At 38.8% G+C, this 26,586-nt stretch overlaps 1 protein-coding gene across 2 annotated transcripts in view; it reads right to left on the bottom strand.

Annotated features, from left to right (window-relative positions):
• SUGP1 (SURP and G-patch domain containing 1) overlaps nucleotides 1-26,586 on the bottom strand; it is a 61,810-nt gene that overhangs the window by 21,447 nt on the left and 13,777 nt on the right. For both annotated transcript variants that reach the window (XM_043976563.1, XM_043976561.1), the window contains exons 2-8: nucleotides 26,096-26,267; nucleotides 22,807-22,910; nucleotides 18,574-18,801; nucleotides 17,241-17,364; nucleotides 16,871-16,974; nucleotides 15,746-15,869; nucleotides 12,177-12,517 (exon numbers count right to left, since the gene is read on the bottom strand). In XM_043976563.1, coding sequence (XP_043832498.1) covers nucleotides 12,177-12,517; nucleotides 15,746-15,869; nucleotides 16,871-16,974; nucleotides 17,241-17,364; nucleotides 18,574-18,801; nucleotides 22,807-22,910; nucleotides 26,096-26,220 — 1,150 coding nt within the window. In that variant the 5' untranslated portion in view covers nucleotides 26,221-26,267. The remainder of the gene's footprint in view (nucleotides 1-12,176; nucleotides 12,518-15,745; nucleotides 15,870-16,870; nucleotides 16,975-17,240; nucleotides 17,365-18,573; nucleotides 18,802-22,806; nucleotides 22,911-26,095; nucleotides 26,268-26,586) is intronic.

The raw sequence follows: 26,586 nt of genomic DNA, 5'->3' as shown, positions 1-26,586 counted from the left end.
GTAGATTAATTACTTTCAATTGAAGGTTAGGTAGAAGCCCCTCAATTGCACAAATGGATTTAGAAATATGGAAATTTCTTTTGCACTTGCATCAAGGTCTGAAAAAAAACGCTGTTAGAAATGTCCTCTGAGCTTGGAAAATATGTCTGCTTCAAGTAGTGGGAATGGAGATTTCCATTCTTGTTCTGACTTTTGACTGCACAGGAAGTGGATAAAGCAGCTTGACATGACTTGTGATTCAAATTGACTTTAATACACTATAAGTTTTGCATGTAATCATCATTTTCTCTTGCAATTTTAGGTTGAATTCATTAAGGATTATTATCAAATCTGCAGCAAAAGCTAATTTCCAAAGGCATTCAGTATTTGATAAGTGATTGAGAGTAGTATTTCACATTCAGAAAAATTTCAATCTCAGCCCTGAGCTTAAAAAAAGCATAATAAAACTTTAAACAATAAGACTTTTCCCCCTCTTTTCTTGTTTTAACATTATGGGTATGCACCAATAATAAAAAAAAATAAAATATCACAATATGGCAATGTGTGGCACACTACTGCACATTATAACTGCAGTTTGTAGTGCACTGAGCAGCAGTGTAAACTATGAGAGTCCCACATTAGAATCTCTTTCAAAACTACTCAACTCTGCCTTGACAAGATGTATATAAATTAGTGTGGCTCTGTTTCAATAAAACTCTATAGATGCTGAAATTTAATATAAATTTCATGTTTCAAGAAATTGTATTTTAATTTTTTTATTAACCATTTAAAAATGTAAAAACCATTCTTTGTGGGCCAGACAAAAACAAGCAATGAGTTGGATTTGACCTGCAGGCTACTACGAGCCAGGCACAGCTAGGTACTAGGGATTCAACAACAAAAACTAAAACAATCTCTACTAGCAGAGATCTTATATTCTAATGAGACAACGAAGTCTCTTCAAAAGTCATAACCCATTATGTTTCAGGATACTTAAGAGGTCAAGTTTGTGTCCTGCATTAGGATCTCCAGGTCACTTCATTTATTACTCATAATTTGGAATCTGAATATAGTTATCTGAAGCCATGGGTTTTGGGTGTGTTTGTTGGTGTTTTGGGGGGCAGGCTCCTTTCTTGGACATCACATTTATTCGGATTCTTCCTTAAAAATCAACCATACTGGGGAAGCTAGGTGATGCAGTGGATAGAGCACTGGCCCTGGAGTCAGGAGGACCTGAATTCAAATCCAGCTTCAGACACTTAACACTTACTAGCTGTGTGACCCTAGGCAAGTCACTTAACCCCAACTGCCTCACCAAAAAACAAAAAACAAAAATCAACCATATCAAAACTATTGTGCTATAAGAAATGATGAGTCGGACACTCTAGGAGAAACCTAGAAAGACTTGTATGAGCTGATGCAGGATGAAATGTACTGTGTACAAAGTAACACCAATGTTGTAAGATGATCAGCTATGAATGACTGGACTATTCTCAGCAATGATCCAAGACAACTTTAAGGGATTTATGATGACAAATGTGATCCATCTCCAGAGAAGGAAATAATGGTGTCTTTTTTTTTTTAAGTGAGGCAATTGGGGTTAAGTGACTTGCCCAGGGTCACACAGCTAGTAAGTGTTAAGTATCTGAGCCCGGATTTGAACTCAGGTACTCCTGACTCCAGGGCTGGTGCTCTATCCGCTGCGCCACCTAACTGCCCCTAATGGTGTCTTAATACAGATTGAAGCTTAATTTTTTTTTTTAGTTTATTTTTCTTGAGTTTTTTTGGCTGTTTTCTTTCACAACCTAATATGGAGATGTTTTACATGACTACACATGTATAACATACTGAATTGCTTGCGTTCTTAAGAGGTGGGAGAGGGGGGAGGGAAGAAGGAAGAGAATTTGGAGCACAAAGTTTTTTAAATGGATAATGAAAACTGTTTTTTACACGTAATTGGGGAAAATTGAATTCTAAATAAATAAATTCTAACTATATTTGTCATCAAGTCATATCAATTTTGCCTCCACAATCTTTCTTGAATTCATCCTCTTTCTAGTTCTAATGGCATTCTCTCCTACTATGGGTCCTCTCTAACAGCTTTTTGAACTATTACAAAAATCTCCTAACCATCTGTCCCTTCCTTCCATCTCTTTCCCACACCAATTCATTTTGTGAATGTGGAAATATTCTTTTTTCTCACGAAGAGAATTATCATATCATCATTTGCTCAGGATCATAAATTGGCTAACAAGAAAAACTAAACCTAACATTCAAGGCATTCTATTACTTTTGTTCCCACCCTTCTTAGTTTGATTGAATACTATTCTTCATTCATTAAACAATGCCAGTACCTTCCCGTTTGGGCTACTCTAACCAATCATATAATTTTTCAATTCAGTGGTTGTATTGAAATAATTACTCTGGACAGACCATATCTCAAATAGTGTGTTCAGCTCTGGTATTATATTTTTGCAAGTGCAGACAAATGGCAGCAAGTTTAAAAAAAAAAAAGGACCAATCAGGAAGGTAAGAGGAATGAGGAACAGGGCATTTAAGAATGAGATCTATCCCAAAAAAGATATCTGGGAGAGGGGCAGAGGGAGCTTAATAATGACTTTCAAACATCTGAAAGGGCTTCAATATAGAAGAATTTTTTTTTTTCTGTTTTGCAATGGATAACAAGTTATTTTTTAAAAAGCAATGGGGGGGGGGGCAGCTAGATGGCGCAGTGGTTAAAGCACCGGCCCTGAATTCAGGAGGACCTGAGTTCAAATCCGGCCTCAGACACTTGACACTTACTAGCTGTGTGACCCTGGGCAAGTCACTTAACCCCCATTGCCTACCAAAAAAAAAAAAAAAAAACCACCAAAAAAGCAATAGGGGGCAGCTAGATGGCGCACTGGATAAAGCCTTGGATTCAGGAGGACCTGAATTCAAATCCAGCCTCAGACACTTGACACTTAACTAGCTGTGTGACCCTGGGCAAGTCACTTAACCCTCATTGCCCTGCAAAAACAAACAAAAGCAATAGATACATTAGGGACAGCTAGGTGGCACAGTGGATAAAGCACTGGCCCTGGATTCAGGAGGACCTGAGTTCAAATATGACCTCAGACACTTGACACTTACTAGCTGTGTGACCCTGGGCAAGTTACTTAACCCTCATTGCCCTGCCAAAAAAAAAAAAAAAAGCAATACAAAAAAAAAGAAAAAGCTGAATGACCACTTGTATCAGTGACATCATATAAAGGATTCTGATTCTGATTCAAGTACAGGTTGAACTGGAGAAAATCATGAAACCATGCTGACTAGGTCCACTACAAACTTGCTATCAAATCTCAACTGAGCCCTCACTGGAGCCTCCTCTATAATTGATCCAATCCATTACAGTTGCTCTTCCAAATCTCCTTGTATCTGAAGCCTCCCATGGCATCTTTCCCTACTCCAAACCCCTATATTCTCTGTTGAGGACCTTGCCTCAGCCTCAGCAAAAAAATAAATAAATAAAAAAAATAAAATGAGACCAGGGGTCAGCTAGGTATCCCAGTGGATAAAGCACTGGCCCTGGATTCAGGAGGACCTGAGTTCAAAATTGGCCCCAGACACTTGACAGTTACTAATTGTGTGACCCTAGGCAAGTCACTTAACCCTCATTGCCCCACCCCCACCCCCAAAAAAAGAGAGAGAGAGAGACCACCAGCTGAGAGCTCTCACTTCTTCCCTCATTTCACCGTTCAGATATCTTCCCCTACACTCTCACGAAGAGGTGACTCTTCTCCTTACCAAGGCAAACTCCTCCTCTTGCACCTTACCTTCTCGTTCACAATCACTTTTTTCTCTCTAGGTTTTTGGGGCACCATTCTCTCCTGGTTCCCTATCTGCCAGCTTCTTCTCAGACTCCTTTACTGGATCTTCACCCAGGTCATGCTCACTAACTGTGGATATCTCACAGAACTCAGTCCTGAGCCCTCTTCTTCCTCTACACTATTTCATTCAGTGACTTCATGAACATAAATGGATTCAATTATATCTATGCTAATGATTCTCAAATACAACTTTTTTGTTTGCCTCTAATCTTGAACTGCCTATACTGGAAGTCCAGTAGACATCTTAACCTCAAAATGTCCAAAACTGAACTCATTACCTTTCCTCCCAAATCCTTCCCCCCTCCAAATTTCCCTATAACTGTTCAAGGTACGACCATTGTTCCAGTGCCCCATACTCACAACCCAAGTGACATCCTTTGCTCCTCACTATCTCTTACCCCCATATCTAATCTATTGCCAAGGCCTGTTGATTTTACCTTTGCAACATTTCTGGAATATAACCTCCTCTCTCTGATACTGCCACCATGATGCAAGCCTTAAGCCTTCATCTCCTCACACTTCTAGCCTGCTAGTTGGTCTGCTTGCCACAAGTCTCTCCTCATATGATTGGTTAGAGTAGCCCAAACAGGAAGGTACTGGCATTGTTTAATGAATGAAGAATAGTAATCAATCAATCAGTAGGCCATCCCCTACTGAGCCAATGAAGGGATTTTCTTAAATAGAGGTCAAATCACAGACACCCCACTACTCCATAAACTCCAGTGGCTCCCTATCACCTCCAGCATCAAATATAAAATCCTCTGTTTGTTATTCAAAGCTACCTTACTCTGATGTATACTCTTTGTTCCAGTGACAGGAAGCTTTTCTGCATCCCTCTTAATTGCAGTGCCTTTTCTCTGTTATTTACTATTTATCCTGAATGTAGCTTGTCTTTCCAGTTGTTTGCATATTGTCTCTCCTGTTAGATTGTGAATTCCATGAGGGCAGAGACTGTTCTTTGCCTTTCTTTGAATCCCTAGCTCTTAGAGCAATGTCTGGGGCAGCTAGGTGGCGCAATGGATAGAGCACTGGCCCTGGATTCTGGAGGACCCGAGTTCAAATCCAGCCTCAGACACTTGACACTTACTAGCTGTGTGACCCTGGGCAAGTCACTTAAGCCCAATTACCTCACTAAAAAAAAAAAAGAACAATGTCTGGTAGGAGCTTAATAAATGCTTATTCACTATTCGTCTAATCGCCTTATAGTCCCATTATTATGTCCAACTCTCTTAAGGGGAAAATTTAATATAATCTATTGACTCTTTCAAAGTTGCTCAGAAGCATCTCCAAGTCTCCCCCATTATTTAAAAAGAGCTCTATTTAATCCAATCTCCAATAGCTATTGTGTCACACTTCTGGTCCATTTCTTGGCTAAATTCCTCAAGAAAACTACTTGTACCAGGTACCTCAACTTCTCCTTTTTCTCGAGTCTCAGCATCTGGCCTCTAAATCCATCACTCAATGGAAATTTCTCTTTCCAACATTACCAACAATCATTTAACTGCCCAATCTACTGGCTTTTTCCCAATTCATATCCTTCATGGCCACTCTGCAACATTATATTACCGATCACTTTATACTCTTGGATACTCTGATGTCTAGGTTTTCAAGATACTGCTCTTTCCTCATTCTCTTCCTGTTTAAACACTCCTCAGTTTTCTTCACCAATATCATACCATCCATAATTATTATACTTTGCAATTAACTAATGCCTACTATGTGCCACTTTACAAATATCTCATTTGATCTTTACAATATCCCTGTGAAGTAAGTGCTATTATTATCCCTATTTTATAGTTAAGGAAACTGAGGCAAACAGAGGTTAAGGGAATTGCCCAAGGTCACACAGCTATTAAGTGTGTGAGGCTTGATTTGAACTCAGACTCTTCCTGACACCAGGCCCTGAGCTCTGTCCAGTGTACTACTTAACTGCCTCAAGTACTGGGAAAAATCATAGATCAGGGATTGGAAGAAATGCCTTCCAGAGCTTGGAACAAGAACATTCTCCAGAGTGTTTATAATAGCCCTTTGGTATTTCCAGCTGGTATCCCATTGTACTCAATGGCTAGAGAATGCCATTTAAAATACACAGCATTACAAACTGGTTTTCAGTGACACTGAGATAGTTATTTAAAAACACCAAACAAACCACCAGGATGTGAGGTTAAGAACCCCAGGCTCTATAGAATCTCAATCAGTAAAGTCATCAGCTCCAAATAGATCCAATCATTTCTATGCTGATGATTCCCAGATTTCTATATAGGACTGAATCTGAATGCTGCATCATCATAATGCCTGAGCTTAGCTCCAAAGGAGAAATAAGAAGACACCTCCTTCCCTATTCTGAAGAGGTAGGGGAAATATAGATGTAGAAAACTACAAATGTCAGACTTTTAAAATATAATGGTTTAACTGCACACAGTATCATCAACATTGAGTGTTGATCTACTGTGATGGACTGTATTCTTCTCACCCATGCAATGGTACAGAAGAGGATCTCCAAATCCAAGGAAAAAAAAAAAAAGAACTGTGGAGTATAGATGCTGAATGAACCATACTATTTCTTTTGGTTTTGGTGCTGTTTTTTCTATTTTGAGGTTTTTCATCATTGCTCTGATTTTTCTCTTATAACATGACTAATGCAGAAATAGGATTAATGTTATTATGTATATATATATATATATATATATACATATACAAACACACACACACACACACACACACACACACACACACACATATAAAACCTATATCAGATTACCTGCTGTCTAGGGGAGGGGGGAGGGAGGGAGAAAAATCTGAAATTGGAAAGCTTGTATAAACAAAAGTTGAGAACTATCTTTAAATGTAATGGAATAATTAATTAATTAAGACAAAACAAAACAAAACAAAAATATAATGGTTTAAAAATATTTCAGGGGGCAACTAGGTGGCGCAGTGGATAGAGCACCAGCCCTGGATTCAGGAGGACCCAAGTTCAAATCTGGCCTCAGACACTTGACACTTACTAGCTGTGTGACCCTGGGCAAGTCACTTAACCCCCATTGCCCCACCCCACCCCCCAAAAAATATATATATGGGTTAGCTTTGCTGCACTGTTTTTCCCCTTTCTATATTTTGCTATATGAAATGCAAGAAGAGAAATTTTGGGGGGAAAATAGTTGATGTAAAAACAAAAGATATCAATAAAAATTATTTTGAAACAATAATCAAAGGAAAGATTTTAGTGAACTGGGTGAATCCTAGAAGAACTGCACATGATGAAAAGGATGGCAGTGTTCTAATATGCAGTGGAGGTAAAGCAGCATAGAGGCCATAGAGAGCCATGGAAATAGATATCAATGGCTATTCAACAATAGTGCTACTCTATAGTTATTGTTATATTGCATATTATCGCATATCACACCCATTACATAGTTTCATGTTATAGCTTCCTTGCTGGACCATAAATCCACAAAAACAGAAACCACGTCTTAAATATTTTTCTATCTTTCAATGCCTAGCTAGCACAATAATCTGCATGTGCTACATACTTAATAGATATTTGAATTAAAACTTTTAGTCCCCAAACCACAGTTTCACTATTAGAATACATTCAAAAATTTTGCAATGGCACAAAATAAATGTATCATTGCTCACAGTATAATCATAGAATCTTTGACCCCTAGAGTTGGAAGAGATCTTAGCAGTCGTATCTTGTCCAGGGTCTTCCAACCCAAATTATGCTGAAGACTGGTGAAATATTAAAATTCTTGGGGCAGCTAGGTGGCACAGTGGGTAGAGCACCAGCCCTGGAGTCAGGAGTACCTGAGTTCAAATCCGGCCTCAGACACTTAACACTTACTAGCTGTGTGACCCTGGGCAAGTCACTTAACCCCAATTGCCTCACTAAAAAAAAAAAAAAATCTTTACGGTGGACTGCCTTATGGGGCAGGAAACAAGGAAAAGGCAGGAGTAGGGGTATAGGCAATAGAGGGAGGAGGAATTGGGATTGTTCTCTAACATTCTTAATTTTTAAGAAGGACCTTCGGGTATTTTGTGAACGATCTTTTAAATAAAAGAAAACCTTAAGTAATTAAAAAAAAGGACCTTTGGTAGTAATAGTATTGTGGTCTATTCTCCAACTGATGCATTGCAAAAGGATATGAAAAATCAGTTCTCTAAAGAAGAAATCTAAAATAGTTATGATCATGTGAAAAAAATGCCCCACGGGTAGCTAGGTGGCACAGTGGATAGAGCACCGGCCCCGGATTCAGGAGGATCTGAGTTCAAATCCAGCCTCAGACACTTAACACGCATTACCTGTGTGACCCTGGGCAAGTCACTTAACCCCAACTGCCTCATCAAAAAAAAAAAAATAATAATAATAATAATAATAATAAAAATACTCCAAATAACTAATAAATAGAGAAATGCAAATTAAAGCAACTCTGAGGTTCAACTTCACACCCATCAGATTGCCAAAGCTGACAAAAAAGAAAAATGGACACATAAATACACTGCTGGTTGAGCTAAGAATGGATATAGACATTCAGAAAAGCAATTTAAAATTATGACTTCAAAAGTTAATAAATTGTGCATGCCCTCTGACCCAGAAATGCTACTATACTCCCAAAGAGATCAAAGATTAAGGAAAAGGATCCATATGTATAGAAATATAGCAGCTCATTTTCTGGAGGCAAAGAATCCAATTAATCAATAAACATTTATTAAGTGCCTATTATGTGCCAGACACTGTACTAAGTGCTGGAACCAACAGGTGTTTATCCATTAGACAAAGACTGACTTTATGGTATATAAACGTAATAGAATGCTGTTGTGCTGCTATAAATTACCAAAAGTACAGTTTTTAGAGAAACCTGGACAAATGTATGAATTGATACAGTGTGAAATGAGCAGAACCAGAACAATTTATACTATAATAACGCTGTAAGAATGAACAATTCTGAAAGATTATTTCAGAGGGCTGATAGTTAAGAATGTTATCTGCCTCCTAAGAAAGATGATGGATGATCAGAATGAGACAAAAATTTAAAAGAAATTTTTGTTTCATTCTCTCTCTCTTTTTTTTTTTGCAGGGCTATGGGGGTTAAGTGACTTGCCCAGGGTCACACAACTAGTAAGTGTCAAGTGTCTGAGGCTGGATTTGAACTCAGGTACTCCAGAATCCAGGGCCACCACACCACCTAGCTGCCCCCTTGTTTCATTCTCTTAAAGCCAATATGAGAATTTGTCTTAATTCTATATTTTTAAAATAAGTTTTTGCCAGTGTCTTGTTTTTTTACATAACCATAATTTTCCCCAGCATCCCCTTGCCCTCTTCTTCCCAGACAGCCATTTTATAAAACAAATATATTTTTGAAAACAAAAAGGTGGGGCAGTTAGGTGGCACAGTGGATAAAAACAGGCCCTGAATTCATGAGAACCTGAGTTCAAATACAGCCTCAGACACTTGACACTAGCTGTGTGACCCTGGGCAAGTCACTTAACCCTCATTGCCCTGCTCAAAAAAAGGGAAAACAATCAGTTTAACTGATTAATACACTGAAAAAATTTTAAACTATAATGTTCAACACTTAAAAATCTTCTTTTGAGTGTTACTTGGTCTTTAGACTATATTTGTTATGAAGGTTTTTTTGGTGGGGATGGGAATAGACAGGAGATGAGGAGAGGAAATAAATGCTTGTTAATTAAAATAATTTAATTAAAAACAACAGCAGTATTGTGGCCTAGTAAAAATTTGTCAGGGGCTAGCAGTTGTTAAGGAATGATGTAGCCCAATTCATTGCCTGAAGTGCTCTAATTTGCCCATGTATCTACTATTATAAGATCACCTAACCTGAACACAATATATGAGATTATACTTAATAGCTATGCAACTCTAAGTAAACTTCTTAATCTCTAAGGCTTATTTGTCTCATCTGGATATAAAATTGGGAAATAGTAATACTTACCTCAGAAGGTTGTGAGGAACAAATGAGAAAGCCAGCTAGGTGATGTAATGGTTAGAAGAGTGGACTTGAAGTCATGAAGACAAGTTCAAATCCAACCTCAGACACATATCTTAGGCAAATCACTTAACCTGTTTGCCTCAGCTTCCTCACCTATAAAATGGAGAAAATAGCATCTACCTCCCAGAATCATTGTGAAAATAAGATGAGATATTTATAAAGCACTTCACAAACCACAGTACACCACATCAATGCTAGTAAGAAAAACTTTAGGGGCAGCTAGATGGCGCAGTGGTTAAGGCACTGGCCCTGGATTCAGGAGTACCTGAGTTCAAATCAGGCCTCAGACACTTGACACTTACTAGCTGTGTGACTCTGGGCAAGTCACTTAACCCCCATTGCCTAAAAAAAAAAAAAAAAAACTTTAAAGAATATCAAAAATTTCAAACACCAAATAAGCTCACAGGATATTAAGTGTGAAGGTGGAAGGTACCTTAAAGGTCATCTAGTCCAACTCCTTCATTTTATAGGTGAGATAACTGAAGTACAGAGAAGATGTGACTTGCCCAAGGTCACAAAGCAATAAATGGCAGTCAGAAAGCAAAACTGGGTCATTTGACTCCCAAATCCAGTTCTTTCCAATGAACCATGACTCTATATAAATGCAAATTATTATTATCACCACAACTAGAACTATGATTCACATGAATTGGAAGGAAAAGATTTCCCTTTCAAAGAGCTCGTGGTTTCATACACAATACTGACAGTCTGACTGGAGCCCTTCTCTTATATAACTTTAAAAGGTGACCTCCAACTTGTTTATTTATCATTCCGATTTTTAACTTTCATCCAATGAGTCAACTCACCAATGAGAAGATAATCAGAAAAGTTGTTGGGGCCTAGGAAGGTAGGGGCTGTGACAGTTCAGCTATGGCTTCTTCTGACAAAAAACTTTCACTCTTTTTCTCCTGAGTCCTCTCTACTTCCTTCACCCAAAAAACAAAGTAAATTTCATGCTAGGGAAGTCACTAAGCAGCTAAATCCTTAATTTATCTTTATAACACAAACTCTGGGCAAACAGATTTCAAAGACATCTGAGAAAGGATGGGTGGGATTTTATGGGCTAAGATTCAAGAGGACAAGTCAGTTCACAGGGGATAGAATGCTTTCAAGATGAAAGTTCAGGGCAGCTAGGTGGTACAGTAGATAAAGCACTGGTCCTGGATTCAGTAGTACCAGAGTTCAAATCTGGCCTCAGACACTGGACACTTACTAGCTGTGTGACCCTGGGCAAGTCACTCAACCCTCATTGCCCCACAAAAGAAAAGAAAAAAAGAAAGATGAAAGTTCTAAAGACGAAATGTTCCAAATAAGGAATAATTTTTTTTAAAAATCACACATGTATAGTGCTTTAAGATTCACAAAGCCCTTTCTTCACAACAATCCTGCCAGTTTGATAGTGGGTAGTAGATATCTGAGAAGAGATCAATGAGGTGTCCCCCAGTCTTCCCTTCTCCAGAGTAAACAACTTGTCCCTAGTCCTACAACTTGTTCTTAAACTATATTATTTTGAATGTTCTCCTCATCTTCGTTCCTCCTACTCTCAACATGTTCCAGCTTGTCAGATTTCCCTTTACAATGTGGAACTTAGCACTGGATATAACTTTTCACTGAAGGTTTTTCCTCTCCTCATCATCAATTCAAAATCTCAGTAAAAAATTCCATATACCACATTCCAGGCACTGATCAAATTCTCCAAGAAGTAAAACAACTGGCTCAATCTCACACACAGTCTTTCATTTCAGGGAGGCAAAGTGTAAGCTAAGCACAAGACCGAAAACTGCAAAAATGTCCACGTGCTGGCTTTCCTGATGAGTCTTGCTAAATGTATACCAAGTCCCTTCTGTGATCTTTCCTTAATAAAGGAGGGAGCAAAGAGCTGAGCAGAGCTGTGAAGACCTAGAATAGCTGAGCTCAGATGTTGACAGGTGCTTCTTTTGACCATCTCAGCTCCTAGAGGAAAACATACTTCAGTGGTTGCTGGGGAAATACCCTAATGAGTCAGAGCACAGCAAGATTTTCCAGATAACCTAAAAAATAATACATCCAATTCCCAGAATCATGAGATAAAGTAGTTTTATTTCCATCATCATACAAGGAAAGCTAGATGTGAGACTGTATCTAGAGCTGCTGAGCAGGAAGATTATAAGAGACAAACTTGCTGTGTGGCCCTGTTACTAGATATGCTTGACTTAGAATATGCTAAAGGTATGATGTGGTAAGAAAAAAAGCCTAATCAACCTAATTTGAAACCGACTCAGGTAGGGTTGGTAGAAGGGAGTTAAACAGATTTTTTTAAATAGGCAATGGTTACTACCTGACAGAGGGGAAGGAGAGGCGTCCACATCCTGTTGGACCATCTCAGGTGGAGGAAGTTCAACCTTCTCCTCTTCTGGGCCCCATCTGCTCTTCCTTTTCTTCTTGGTTGTAGCTGCAGCCACTGCCTTGCCAGGAGCTGGAGTAGTGGAAATGGTGGTGGAGGAGGAGGAGGAGGAGGAAGGGGACGCAGAGGAAGAAGGGGCCTCTGGAGGTGTCTTCCGTTTCAGACCAGGATCAGGTGTAGGGGTTGTACCTACAGAGCTGGCCTTGGCTTTCCGGAACTCCTCCAGTTTCTGTCGGTAGTATTTATATCCTTTGCTATTCGGCTCATATAAGAACCTATAAAGTTGGATATATGTGTTTCTAACTAAGAAGACCAAACAATATGGAATCAAGTTCTAATCTAGGACATCAGTTAGTTTCCAAAAGGGCAATTATTGCAAGTGTCTACATAGGGCAACACTGGATGTTCCAGAGCTTTTGTTGACCATAGGGTATTTTCAAGGTTTCATTAAAAGCAAAAGTTTTCATTAGTTGCTCTAAGGAAAAGGGTTTAAATCATTTTATAGTGCTGTGCATACTACTCGGTCTGTATCCCAAAGAGATCATAAAAAAGGGAAAAGGACCCACATGTACAAAAATATTTATAGCAGCTCTCTCTGTGGTGGCAAAGAATTGGAAACTGAGGGAATGCCCACCATTTGGGGAATGGATGAACAAGTTGTGGTATATGAATGTAATGGAATACTACTGTGCTGTAAGAAATGATGAGCAGGCAAATTTCAGAAAAACCTATAAAGACTGAAGTGGACCGATGCTGAGTAAAGTGAGCAGAACCAGGAGAATATTGTACACAGTAACAGCAACATTGTGTGATGATCAACTGTGATAGACTTAGCTCTTCTCAGCAATACAATGATCCAAGACAATTTCAAAGGACTCATGATGGAAAATGCTCTCCACATCCATAAAAAGAACTGTGGAATCTGAATGCAGATTGAACTATACTATTTTTACTTTTGTTGTTGTTTTTTCCTTCCTTAAGAATTTTTCCCTTTTGTTCTGATTCTTCCTTCATGACATGACTAATGTGGAAATATGTTTAATGTGATTGTACATACATAACCTATATCAGATTGCTTGCCATCTTGGGAAGGGAAGGAAGGAAAAAATTTGGAACTCGAAATCTTATAAAAATGAATGTTGAAAACTATCTTTACATGTAACTGGAAAAAAATAAATTCCTATTAAGATTGGGGGAAAAACATTTCACAGCCCACATATTTAACAATAGTGGGGGAATAGTGGAATGGGAGTGGTAAAAAACAGACATTGTAACAACTTATATCATCAAAAAAATCCCAACAAAGAAAACATTTTAGTCTCCCTCAATCCTACATTTAGAAACTCTTCACCTTGATCTTGGTTAGGTTGCTTCAGGTGATAGTTTTGAAATGAGCAATATCTTTGTACTAGGAAATTCTGAATTTTATCTAAAAAACATCCACTGAAGTTCTACTGTGACGCCTCATCATGATGTGCCTGGAGATGAACTTCAATTCTTGAAGGTTAGGCCACCACAAGAACTGATTAGGTCCTACCAACTTGGAAAGGCTTATAATACAGATCCAGGGAAGACCTGTGTATTTCTTTTCTGAGGACCAACCTAGCTAAGTTTAGAAAGTTTCAGAACCAAAGGATTGGCAATCAGGTGTGACTTTTTTCTGGCCAAAGTAGCTCATTAAACCATTTCTGAAAGGTGTGGAGGAGAAGTGATTTGCAAACCTTTCAGTAGGGTTGCAAACCTTAGGTGCTACGCAGACAGGAATTATATCCCCCTTCAAAACTTTAAGGGAATTAATGGACTGCAAAGCCTGAAGTATGGACATTTTTCTTTAAAATGCCACTCAAAACAGAAGAAACAATCTAAGTTTGGATGGGAGCCAAAATGGCAACAACATTTAAAATAATAAAATGGTTTATTATTGATGAACTTGACTTTAAATCCACTGGGAGAGCAGCTTTAAAGATCCTTCTTAAAAACAACTTTAAAAGCTGTAAATGGGCAGCTAGGTGGTGCAGTGGATACAGCACCGTCCCTGAAATAAAGAGTACCTGAGTTCAAATCCGGCCTCAGACACTTGACACTTACTAGCTGTGTGACCCTAGGCAGGTCACTTAACCCTAACTGCCTCACCAAAAAAAAAAAAAAAAAAAAAAACGAAAGAAAAGTTGTAAGAGATGCTTTTTAATAGAACAGTCAAATTCTTTATACTACTGAGAATCTCTCAGAAAAGCTGATAAAGAATTTATCCAAGAGGCAGCACCACAATGGAAGGATCCTACCTAGGTCACAGAAATGTGTGTGTGTGTGTGTGTGTGTGTGTGTGTGTGTATTATGGTAAGTGTACCATAAAAGACATGCCATAAATGTGGGTCTTTATAGCCTATGAGCATTCTAGGCTAAAAAGCTAGAAAAGTTAGGCTGTACAGGATTTTCAGTCTCAATAATAAACAACCTGCCCATGAGCTGGGAGGTTTTTAGATACAGGCATTAAATAGTTTCATAGGAATACTGAAAAAGAAGCAATTGGTAAATGTTGGAAAGGCAGGGTTTGGTGGTAGTATAATAATAATAATACTAACTGGTGTCACTATAACACTTGAACATTTGCAAAGTGTTGTACACAAATCATTTCATTTGATCTTCACGACCCAGGGAGGTCAGAGCTATGGGAAAGTATTATGCCCATCTTGCAGATCTGGAATCTGAAGCTGAAAGAGACTAAATTACTTAGCCAGGGTCACCCAGGTAGTAAGTGTCTGAGGTGAGATTTCAATTCATGTCTTCCTGATTCCAAGTCCAGCTCTCTATCCACTGCACTACACTGCCTCTTGATGTGGGTCACGACAAGATTACATAAGATATGCCCTTTTAAATTAAATAACACTGGACATGCATAAGAACAATGTTATACAAGGGTTAATTTTTATACATTAGCCTGGAGAGAAGATATATACCAGGGATAACACTGTAAAAAACAGCTGATTTCTATCTTGAACTACTTAGGAAAACCAGCTCACCCAGTGGTAAAAAACATCCCAGGAGACATGCAGCACCGAAGGTCAGCATAATTTTGTGGAAAGAATATTCAATTTCGAGGTGAAACCTGGGTTTGAATCCTGGCTCTAACACTCTCTATGTGACCACAAGCAAGTCACAGAAGTCTCTGAGTGTCCGTTTCTTCACCTTTAAAATGGGGATAAGAATGCTCACACTACCTACAAACAAGGCTGTTTCAAGGAAAGTGCCTGGTAACCCTAAATGTGAATTGTTTTATTATATATTATTGTTATATCAAGACCAGAGGTGTCATAGGTTATACATTGGCAACTGGGGGCCTAGTGGAAGGCTGACTTCATTAAACCTAGTTATCTATTTATATCATATCTTCAAGCAAAAACAGCACTTCTGCAGACAATATACATAAGCAGCATTCCAGTCAATTGAATCCTGAGGGCTTTCTTTCTTCCCATGAATTTTAATTGCAATCATTCTCATCTTACCTGAATGCATGGTTTTCCCTGTTGTTCTGCAAGGCAATTGTTTCCACTTCTGGACCCCCGTCAGCTATAAACCTGGCCAGCTTCTCAGCAAAAGTCTTGGTCTCTTCATCCTCTGGGGGTGAAACTTTAAGCAGGCTGTCAGTACTGGGTTCAACTCACCACACCCAACAGTCAAAAGCCTAATATGTTCTAAGAACCCCAAGGGCAAGAGGAGGGGTTTATTGGGGGAATGATACAAAAAACAAAAACAAAAACAGGCAAACGGTAATCAGGTTACTTCACTGGGAACAAATTGTGGTGCTTACTAGTCTGACTGCTCTGAATTACCCCTTGCCAAGAATTTAAACCACATATATCTATGGAATGGAACACGGCCTTTCTTGTTTGGAATCTGGGTCTGTGCCTTGCATTCGGGACAAGATGGAATTTGAGAGAAGCATTCTGTATCCAGACAAATGCTTAGCTTAAGGGACCACTTGTGGATTGTCTAGGTTAGGACCAGGGCAATGGAATTAGAAAGAAATAGATTTGCCCCTGTGATAGCTTCCCCAGGCAATTTTGGTTGGGTCTGCTTCTCATTCTTACCTATGGGGAAAAAGTTGCTACAGGAGCCCTATACTGAGTAGGAGTAATAAGGAGAAAGAATATGGGGATTAAAGAGCAATTGGCTCTTTTGTGGGAATCTCCTTAAAAAACTATTTCTGCTCAACCATCAATTTTTTTCCCCATTGCCCTACAGTAGTTTATCATTCAACTGAGATAGTACTCCATTTAAAACATGATGACTACTTAAAATTTTTCTTCTTTCATTTGAAACTGACTGCAGTGAAATCTTAAAAATTCATTTCAATTCCCCCCACATTTACATTTTGAGAAAGAGAGGGCGCTTGTGAGCTTTAGTGTACAGGGAAAATCGACATCTTAACCTTAAAACACCTTCTATATTCATAGCTGAGCTTCTGCTACTTGGGAAAGAATGAAGCTGCCGCTCTTCAGCTAGCCTGTATGGTGATGCCTTAATACTAACTCTGCAGGCTATCACCGTTGCTGTGGCCCATTCAGACCCAATACAAGGGAAAGCATTTCTGACTCTGGGCACTGGGACTCGGCAGCGCCCTCCCCTACCTTTTTGAGAAGACGGTGTCTGGGCATTCTGGTTTTCCTTTTTCATCTCTGCCACTTTCTTTCTGTAGTACAGGAATTCTCTGCTGTTCTTATCATGCAAAAATCTGGAAGGATGGTCAGAAAAAGTCATGCAACATGTTACTCTGACAGTTTAATTCTAAAGCTTTTAGTGGTTACATTTCTAAAGGCAATAAATAGGCAACTTAATGTAATATAAACTCTGAGAAGCATCACACCTGGAGCTGCTGGCAGAATCCAATAGCTCTTTCAATGAAGGTTTCATCAATGAGTCACATGCACAAGGCTCAATACCTTAACACTAGAAGTTAATAAGCTGATTAAAAAATAAATTAAGCACAGTTATACTTACGAAAATGCAGGGTTATCCTTGTAGTCCTCCATAGCAACCTTTTCTAATTCAGGGCCTCCTTCTGCCACAAACCTGGCCAATTTCTCTACCACTTTCCGGGTCTCCGCATCCTCTGGGGGTAAAACTTTAAGCAGGCTGTCAGTACTGGGGTTCAATTCATACACCCAACAGTCAACAGGCACATTATTTCTAAGAACCACAACAACAGACAAGAATGGGATGGGGGAGGGAGGGAAGAAGAGGGATGAAATGGGGGTGGTAATCCTAGTATGATGTACAAATTACCAGTGACTGACTTGGGGTAGGGATTTAAATCTGAGCAATCTCATGAAAAGTACAGGAAGGGAAAAAGCTAAATCCACTTGGGTCACTGCCAGAAAGGAAGTATCTAGAAGAGAAACTAACATACCCTCAATATGGCCTTCCATGAGTAAATCTTTGGTGCTTGGAGTAGGGGAGAGAGAGTATTCATGGAAGTTGCAATGTAATTAAGTGGGAGCCTAATAACTAGCTTTCACTTTCCTCCTAAGATTAAATGACAATCTCTAAATTCTGAGCAGTACCAATGCACCTATAAGATGTCTGACATTTCTAAGTAACAGCCTTCTCAGAGTTTTCGTTCCTTGGACTACAAACTAGCACCTACAGCTAAATGACAGCCTCAATGACCTCCCCCTTCCCACCTCTTCCCAAAACAGACTTAGAATCAGTACAAGGTACCAAAGTCAAAGTGTCAGGGACCAACATTATTATTTCCCCCAAGACAAGAACAATAAAGGTAACACAGAATCCCTCCACCATTCTACCCACATGGATCCTTGGTCAAATTTGGATAGAAGACCCTAAAGCAAGAGGAGTAGAATTTCCAGGGCTCATTCAGAGACTGAGAAAAGTAGATCAAATGGACTCAACATGGGATGGGGGGAAAGGGAGATAATAAGAATTAGGAATCCATTGAGTTTGATCTGCAAGGGACCTTAGAAAAGGAACCATGTTTTATAGAGGTAGAAACAAGTTCAGAGAAGGCCAAGGACTTGCCCAAAGTCTCACAGTCAGTGACAAATCTACCATAAAGAATTCAAGTCTCGTGACTCCTGGTCAGGGGCTCCTACTTTAACATAATGTCTTCCATAAAACGAAATCTCTTTTATCTTATACACAAGAATGAGAAACACTAAGGATCCCTTCTCTAAAGTGAAACACAATTATCATTCACCTAAAAGACAGTCCTTATTGGAAACCTAGATTTGACCTGCATTCCTACTCCTCTTGCTATTCAATAGGCCAATTTATAAGAAAACTTATGGGGCTGACAGGGAAGCACTACACTTACTTTTAATTTCCAACCACTGCTCATAATCCTCCTCGTCGTCATCATCTGGAGACTGGAAGACACTCAGGCGGTTAGCCACGGGGCTCTGTTTGGCGTGAGAGTAGTTCTTGACTTGATTGAGAGGGTTGCTCACTCCCAGGCTGGGTCTCTTTCCAATCAAGATTGGTCTTTTCCCAGTGCTTGAGGTAGAGACATTAGTGGGAGTACAGGCAGAACTTGGAGAAGCATCTTGGGAAGAAAGAGCAATGACAGCAACAAAAGAAGAAATAACATTTACCAGAGGTGGCAACCACTGTGCCGAATTACAGAGCTGAACAAGGCCCTTGAGAAGGTATCTAGCTTGTTACCATGCCAGCAGGCACTGTCAAACCTAAGTAACCCTAGAGATATGCATACCTGTTCTATATTTACAGAGAAGATTTCAAAACTTATCATTTCTATTCCAAGAGCAACCTTTTCAAATGGAAAGTTTTTCCTCTTCTATGCTAAATACTTCCTATTCCACTTTAAACCATTTTCCCCCCAGTGGCAAGAATTAGTCAAATCTAAGTATCATATTAACAGTCAATGGGAATTTATTTTCCAATCAAATCAACCTATTTGACATATATAGTAGAAAACTAGATGAAAATATTCTGCTTTATTTGGAACTATGCCCCAAAAGTTACTAAATTGAGCATATACCCTTTGACCCGGCCGTATCAATACTGGCCTAAACATTTTTAACAGCTCTTTTAGTGACCACAAAGAACTGGAAAGTAAGAGGTTGCCCATGAATTGGCCAAAGGTTGAACAAGTTATACCATGTAAATATAAAGGAATGCTATTGTAGTATTAAAAATAATGAAAGGAACAATTTAGTTATAAAAGTTTACAGAAAAAGTTATAGAAAATTTAAGTTACTGAAACTTAAGAGAAACCTGGGAAGACTTGAATGAACTTAAACAGAATAAAATGAGTAAAACCAGGAGAACAATTTACATTATAAAAGTATAAAAATGAAAAAATTTTGAAAGATTTAAGAATGCTGATCAAGCCAATGACCAACCATAATTCCAGAAGACCAAATGATGAAAAATATTACTCATCTCCTGACAAAAACTAGTATGCAGAATGAGACACAGTTTTGGACATGGCCAATATAGGAATTTGTTTTGTTTGACTACACTTGTTACAAAGATATTGTTTTTCTTTTTGGAGAAAGGAGGGACAACGAGGATATTAGAGAAAATTGCTTAACTTTTTGTTTAATTTTCAAAGCTATCTATAGTCATGAAAAAATGCTCTAGCCCACTACTGATCAGAGAAATGCAAATTAAAACAACTCTGAAGTCTCACTTCACACCTATCAGGGTTGCAAATAAAACAAAAAAGGAAAATATTGGATGTTGGAGGGGATGTGGAAAACCTGGGACTCTAATCCACTGTTGATGGAGTTGTGAAGAGATCCAAACACTCTGTAGAGCAAATTGGAATTATGCCCAAAGGGCTATAAAACTGCATATCCTTTGATCCAGCAATAACACTGTTAAGTTTATATCCCAAAGAGAAAAAGATCTATTTGTAGAAAAATATTTATAGCAGCTCTTTTTGTGGTGGCTAAGAATTGGAAATCAAAGGAATGCCCATCAACTGGGGAATGGCTAAACAAGCTGTGGCATGTGATGGTGATGGAATATTATTCTGCTATAAGAAATGACAAGCAGAATTTCAGAAAGGCCTGGAAAGACTCATAAGAAGAACCAGGAGAACAATGTGCACAGTGACAGCAATATTATTCAATGAAGAACTATGAATGACTTGACTAATTTCAACAGTACAATAATCCAAGACAATCCCAAAGGACTAATGATAAAACATACGATCCACCTCCAAAGGAAGAACTGCTATTGACTGATTTCACTTTCTTTCCTTTTTTTCCTTTATTCAAGTTTTCTTAAACAAAATTACTAATATGGTAATGTTTTACATAACTAAACACGTATAACCTATATCTGATTGCTTGCTGCCTCAGGGAGAGGGGAAAGGAGGGAGGGAAGGAGGGACAGAATTTAGAACTCAAAACTTTAAATAAAAATGTTTATTATTTTTTAAAATTTAATTTAAAAAAAAGAAAAGTCTGTTTTTCTCTACTCTCTTTCTGTTATTGCCATTATATGATCATTGTTATCAGCCCAGTTTCTGGTGTAGGAATTAAGTCAGTGAAAAAAATAAATATAATCAGAAAGGGGAAGAGGGGAGTAGGGGTAACTAACATACAAATTATAAATCATGGGATTTTAGATTTGGAAGGGACTTTAGAGTGTTAACACAATTCTTTAATTTTTCAAATAAATTTGTGAGCATAAAGGAGAAGGGAATTCCTCAAGACCACACAGGTATTAGGTAGCAAAACCAAGATTTGATACCATTTTCTGACTTTAAATCAATTGCTCATTAAATATACAGGTTAAGTCAAAAGTCACAATGTTTTAATAACTTTTTGAAAATTATTTTTTCTTTATTCTCACCATTTACAAGATTTGATTTTTCATATGTAATATAAATTAATTTCCTATATATACTGTGGTATTGTAAATTTAAAACAAAAATAAAGGAGTTATTAAATACTGAAACCTCTTTATGATTTCTGGCCCACTCTGTACACTGCTGCGTCTGGGCTACTAAAAGGCTGAAACAATGCTGGCTTCTGAAAAAAGCAGTGTGATGTAACGAGAAGAACTCTGGATTAGGAGTTCTATATTTAAGTGGTGCCCATAACAGCAATGTATTTCATGTCTGTAGGTAAGTTATTCAATCTCTGGGATTCAGTTTTCACCCATATGAAACTGGAATAATTCTCAGCTCACAAGAATGTCATGAAGATCAAATGAGATAAAACACTGTGTGATTTATTGCTATTATTATTATTAGGCGGCTATTAAATCAATTTATATTAATACCAAATCTTAGATTGCCAAAACAAGCCTTTTGATTCTAAATAAAATGTAGTGGTGAGTACTCTCCACTTAAGCTCTTTTTCCAAAAGCAGGGTTTTAAAGAGATGATGTTTGTTAAAAATAAACAGCTTTGACCTTGGGCTGCATCAAACTGGAGGTTAATCCAGATTAACATGGCTAAAGCATGACTTTGATGGTGTCACTTTACCATTCCAAAGGTTTCAGTGGTTCTCTATTGTCTACCAAAATAGAACTCTTTAACCTGAAATCCAAGCCCTACCAAATATGGTTACCTGGTTCTAAACTACCTTTACAGCCTTCAATTGCACTACTCCTTCCTCATATGAACAATGCAGGCACAATGAAGCAGGCCCCACCCTGATGAGGCATCAATTGTTCAAACTTCTTGTACTTCCCCCATACCCAGAATGTACACTTCCCCATCCTTACCCACTGACATTCTGGTTATCTCTCAAAGACCATCCTTCATGAGGCCTTGCCTGATCTCTGTCCACCCTGATCCAAAATTAGGCATAATCTTTCCTGTCCCTCTAATCTTATAGCACTTTTTATTCCTTTTATGCACCATTTTGGGAAAAATTTGGACCTGTGATTTCCTTGGATTAAGGACCTTCTAGTGGCTCCTGCCCCCAACGCAAATCTTCAGTAACATACAGTCTGAGTTACCCAAGGGATGGAGAAGTTCAGTGACTTTTTGACAGTCACACAACTCGTATCTGTCAGAAGCAGGACTTGAACTCTTCATTTCCTGACTCCAAGGTCACCTCTTTGTTCTCTATAATAGTAGTTTCCAAAGTTTGGTTGAGGGAACTCTGGGGGTCCCCGAGACCCTTTCAGGAGGTTTTCAAGGTCAAAACTATTTTCATAAAAACAAAGATGTTCTTATTTCTAATATGATAAATACTGGTTGCTATTACTCACTTTAAAAAAAGAGCTCTTATGGGGATTTTCAATTTTTAAGAATATGAAAGGGTCCTGAGTTCACAAAGTTTGTGAATCTTTGCCCTAAAATAAGCTGCCTTTTCTTATGTACTCACTGCTTTCTAATTTCTATTATATTTAACTGTACATATGTCTCCTATATTAGTGAAGCTCTAAGATCCCCAACACATTTTGATTTATTTTTGTATCTTTCCCAGGGTCAGCATACAGTAGGAACTTAAATATCTGTTGAATGCTGACCAAGTGAGTGAATACCTTCAGCATGGTTCCAAAGGATTCTAAAAACAAAGCTCCCAGAGTCCTCTAGGCCCCAAGGTTGAAATGAACTTACCTGTGCAGGATCTTTCCTTCTGCAGCTTCAGAAACTGCTGCAGGAAGCTGCCATCATTAGCAAACTTGTTAGAGACAGAAGCAGCATTTGGTGCACTTGCAATTCTAAGCCCAAAACAAAAGGAATGGATATCAGATGACAAATACAGGATTTCTTAATTTAAATTAAAAAAAAAATACAAGGAAACCTGCCAAGTTTTAGACCAGGTAAGCAAAGACTGGCAATCATCAAGATATTATGAAGTACCTACAAATGTGTCAGGGTCCTATGCTAGGAAGCAGAGATACAAATCCAAAAGTGAGACAATTCACGTCCTCAAAAGGAGCTGACATTCTTCTTGGAGGGATACAAAACCTTCACTTATAAAGAAAGGGTAGGGGGCAGCTAGGTGGCACAGTGGATAAAGCACTGGCCCTGGATTCAGGAGTACCTGAGTTCAAATCCAGCCTCAGACATTTGACACTTACTAGCTGTGTGACCCTGGGCAAGTCACTTAACCCCTATTGCTCTGAAAAAAAAACAAAACAAACAAGAAAGGGTACAAACAAAACAAACAGTGACTTGGGCGGAGAACCAGGAAGGAGTGACGCTTCAATGGAGTTTTCCAGGGAGCCAGGACTTCCAAGAGGCCGAGGTAAAGAAATGCAGCGCCCAGAGCATACAGGACAAAATATGTAAAGGCATGGACCAGGAAAATGAACCATCCTGAATACGGAACAGGAAGGAGGTCAGTTTGGTTGGAGTCTTGTGTGTGAGAGAAGTAATGTATAATCTACCTGATTAGACAGATTACAGCCAGATTGTGAAGACCTTTCAATGCCAAAGTGCTATTACTTGGACAGTGATGTGAAAGATGGTTCAGGGAGCAGAGGCAGACTGATTTAGAGGCTACTGCAAAGTCCAAACAGGAAGAAATGAGGGCCTGAATGAGAATACTTGTGGTGGGGGCAGATTTAGAGCTAGAAGAGACCTATCAAGCCAGAGTTCAATTCCTGCCTTTTACAAAAGAAGAAAACAGATGAAGTGACTGGTCTAGGATCATTCAGCTAGAAGGCATCTGAGGTGGGATATAAACTCAGTGTTTCCTAAATACAAATACAGGACCCTATCCACGAAACCACACTCAAGACACTGAGTAGGATGGTAGACAAGCCTTGGTAACTGAATGGATATGGGGTGGGAAGTACTGAAAGCAAAATGCTAGCGGGAAAGATGAAAACTTTCATCCTGTCAATGCCCAAAATGGATTCCATTCAGCTCTGTGATATTCATTCTCCTAGTAGGTATGGGACCTTCCTCAGTGCTTTTACCTACTGTGAATCAAAACTTCAAGCTGCAGAGAATTTTCTAGTTTGAAGGAATCCTGGAGAACAAAGAATGTGAAAGCTGGAAGAGATCTGGGTCAACAGAATGGTGAGAGACAGTGGGTAATCCTAGAATGAGAGCCTTTGAGTTGAAAGGAACTGAAAGATCATTTAATCCAACCCCCTCATTTTATAAACAAGACAACTGAGGTCCAGAAAGTTGAAGAAACATCATCAGTGCTCATACTGCTACTTAGTGGAAGAGCTGGGGCTTGACCTCGGATCTTCTCACTCAAGTTCAGTGCCCTTTCCACACTATACCCCTATACCATGCTGCCTTCCCTCTCTCTTCTCAAAGTGGATTTGGAAAGGGCTATATTCATAACCACCTAGATATAAGCCAGGTTTAATTGAAAGAAAAATATTTGTCAAATAATCTCGCAAAAAATGTCAATTATTTGCCAACTACCTGGTACTATCAATTTGACTTTCATTCAGGAGTCAGCTGGTGCCACCTGTTTTTGTACAGGCCCAGGAGCTAAGAATGGTTATTGGCCACTGACACCTACTTTAAAAGTAAATTACCATTGGAATTGGAAAAGCAGAGAGGCAATTGGAAAGATGCTACTGTTTTCTTAGCAGAAACATGCTTAATAAATCCATTTTGGGGGAAGTGGGGGGCCATCCAGAATTGTGATTTAGTGTACAGAATTTAGTGTGGAAACTCCCTCTACCAATGCAGACCCGTGACTTCTAGTCTTAGAAAGTTGCCAGGGGCAGTGGGAAGGTATGTGATTTTGTCCATGAACAAACAGCAGGATTTGAACCTAGGTCTTCCTGATTCTAAGGCTCACATTCTTCTACATCAAGCTGCCTCACAAATGACAAACCTATCACTTTGCCATCGTACTATCAACCACAGTTAAATCTACTCTTCATGCTCTTTAGTGGGATACTCTTGCTACTGTAAGGAAAATCTTGCTTGGTACATTGAAAGTCAGCAGCTTTGGGACTATCTCCTTAAATGATGATGATTAAATCGAACATCATGCTTAAATCTGATGGAATTTTTTTAAAAGGTGAGTCTGGCCCAGTAACCCAATCAAGAGAAACACATATACACACTCTTCATAAATGTTGTTAGCTAGCTATGACCAGGCCTCATCTTTTTGAGGCAGATCTTTTATTATGATTTGCCTATTTTGACGAGTCAGGGCTGAAATCATTGAGAAATATCTTTCCCGACATCTCATATCCTGTGATGTCCCACCTTCATGCCTTATGGTCTATACATTCTAGCTAATTTGGACTATTATTTGTCCCTCTGCTTACATTATTTTTTGTGACTGGAATGGACTCCTCCTCCATCTACTATTTGATCAAATTACTATTTAAGTCAATAAGCATTTATTAAGTACTTAGTATGTGCCAGGAACTGTGCTAAGCACTGGGAACAAAAGAGGAAAGTAAAAAAGTCCCTGCCCTTATGTTGCTTACGTTCTAAGGGGGACAAACAACATGCACCTCTATGTATAAATACTATGTATACAAAATGAATACAAGGTACCTTGGCGTTAGTACCATCAGCTTCATGGAGAAAGTAGTGCTTGAGCTAAATTTCAAAGGAAATCAGGGCCAAATTTAGGTGATCACTTCTTCCATTAAAACTTCTGACATCCCTCTCCCTCCCCCCATAAGCAAGCTATCTTGTCTTGCACAAATTTCTCACTTTCCCTGGTCCTCTTCTGTGCCCTATTCCTTGTATTACAATTGATTGTGTAGATATCTTTCCTCTCTATTAGGCTGTAGGCTCCGTAACACCAGGGTCTTGTTTCCTCTCTGTATTTTCAGCACAGAATTTCCATACAGCTGATGCTTAATTAAATGTTTGTTGAATGAATATAATTACTAATTAAGATTCTGTCTGGCAGACAATATTCCTGAGATATTGTGACTATAATAAAAGCTCTCAGAAATATACTCACTCTCTGGGAGTTGGGGGCTGGGGAGTGGCCACATGACTCTGTTTGGCTTGTTGCTCCATTTTGGCCTCAATTTCCCTCTTCTTCTGAGCAATCAGTTCCTCTTGATGAAGAATATTCATGTTCATCTTCCCAGATTTAGGTGGTGCAATTCCAAACCACCTGTTGGCTTTTCCTGCAGAAGTAAAACACATGACCATCAAAAATCATCATCCAAAAGCCTTGTGCAGAGTACACAGGCAATGGGGATGTAAAAAGTAGAAAACAGCGCCCTTTTCTTAAAGGAGTTTTACAATCTAGCTAGGAAACCATCTAAACAAACACTCGTTAAATGTGTATATTATGCAGTATACAGTACACTCAGCTAGACACTGGGAAATATGAAAATAATCATCCCTTGCCCTCATAAAGCTCACTCTACTAGAAAGATACAGTGTGTGCGTGTGCACACACACAAATAACAATAATACAAAGCTATACATGATCAGTACACC

This window comes from Dromiciops gliroides, chromosome 1, assembly GCF_019393635.1.
Source record: "Dromiciops gliroides isolate mDroGli1 chromosome 1, mDroGli1.pri, whole genome shotgun sequence".
Taxonomy (NCBI): Eukaryota; Metazoa; Chordata; class Mammalia; order Microbiotheria; family Microbiotheriidae; genus Dromiciops; species Dromiciops gliroides.
Note: the sequence above shows the minus strand (reverse complement) of the source record. Positions and strands in the feature narration are given on the sequence as shown.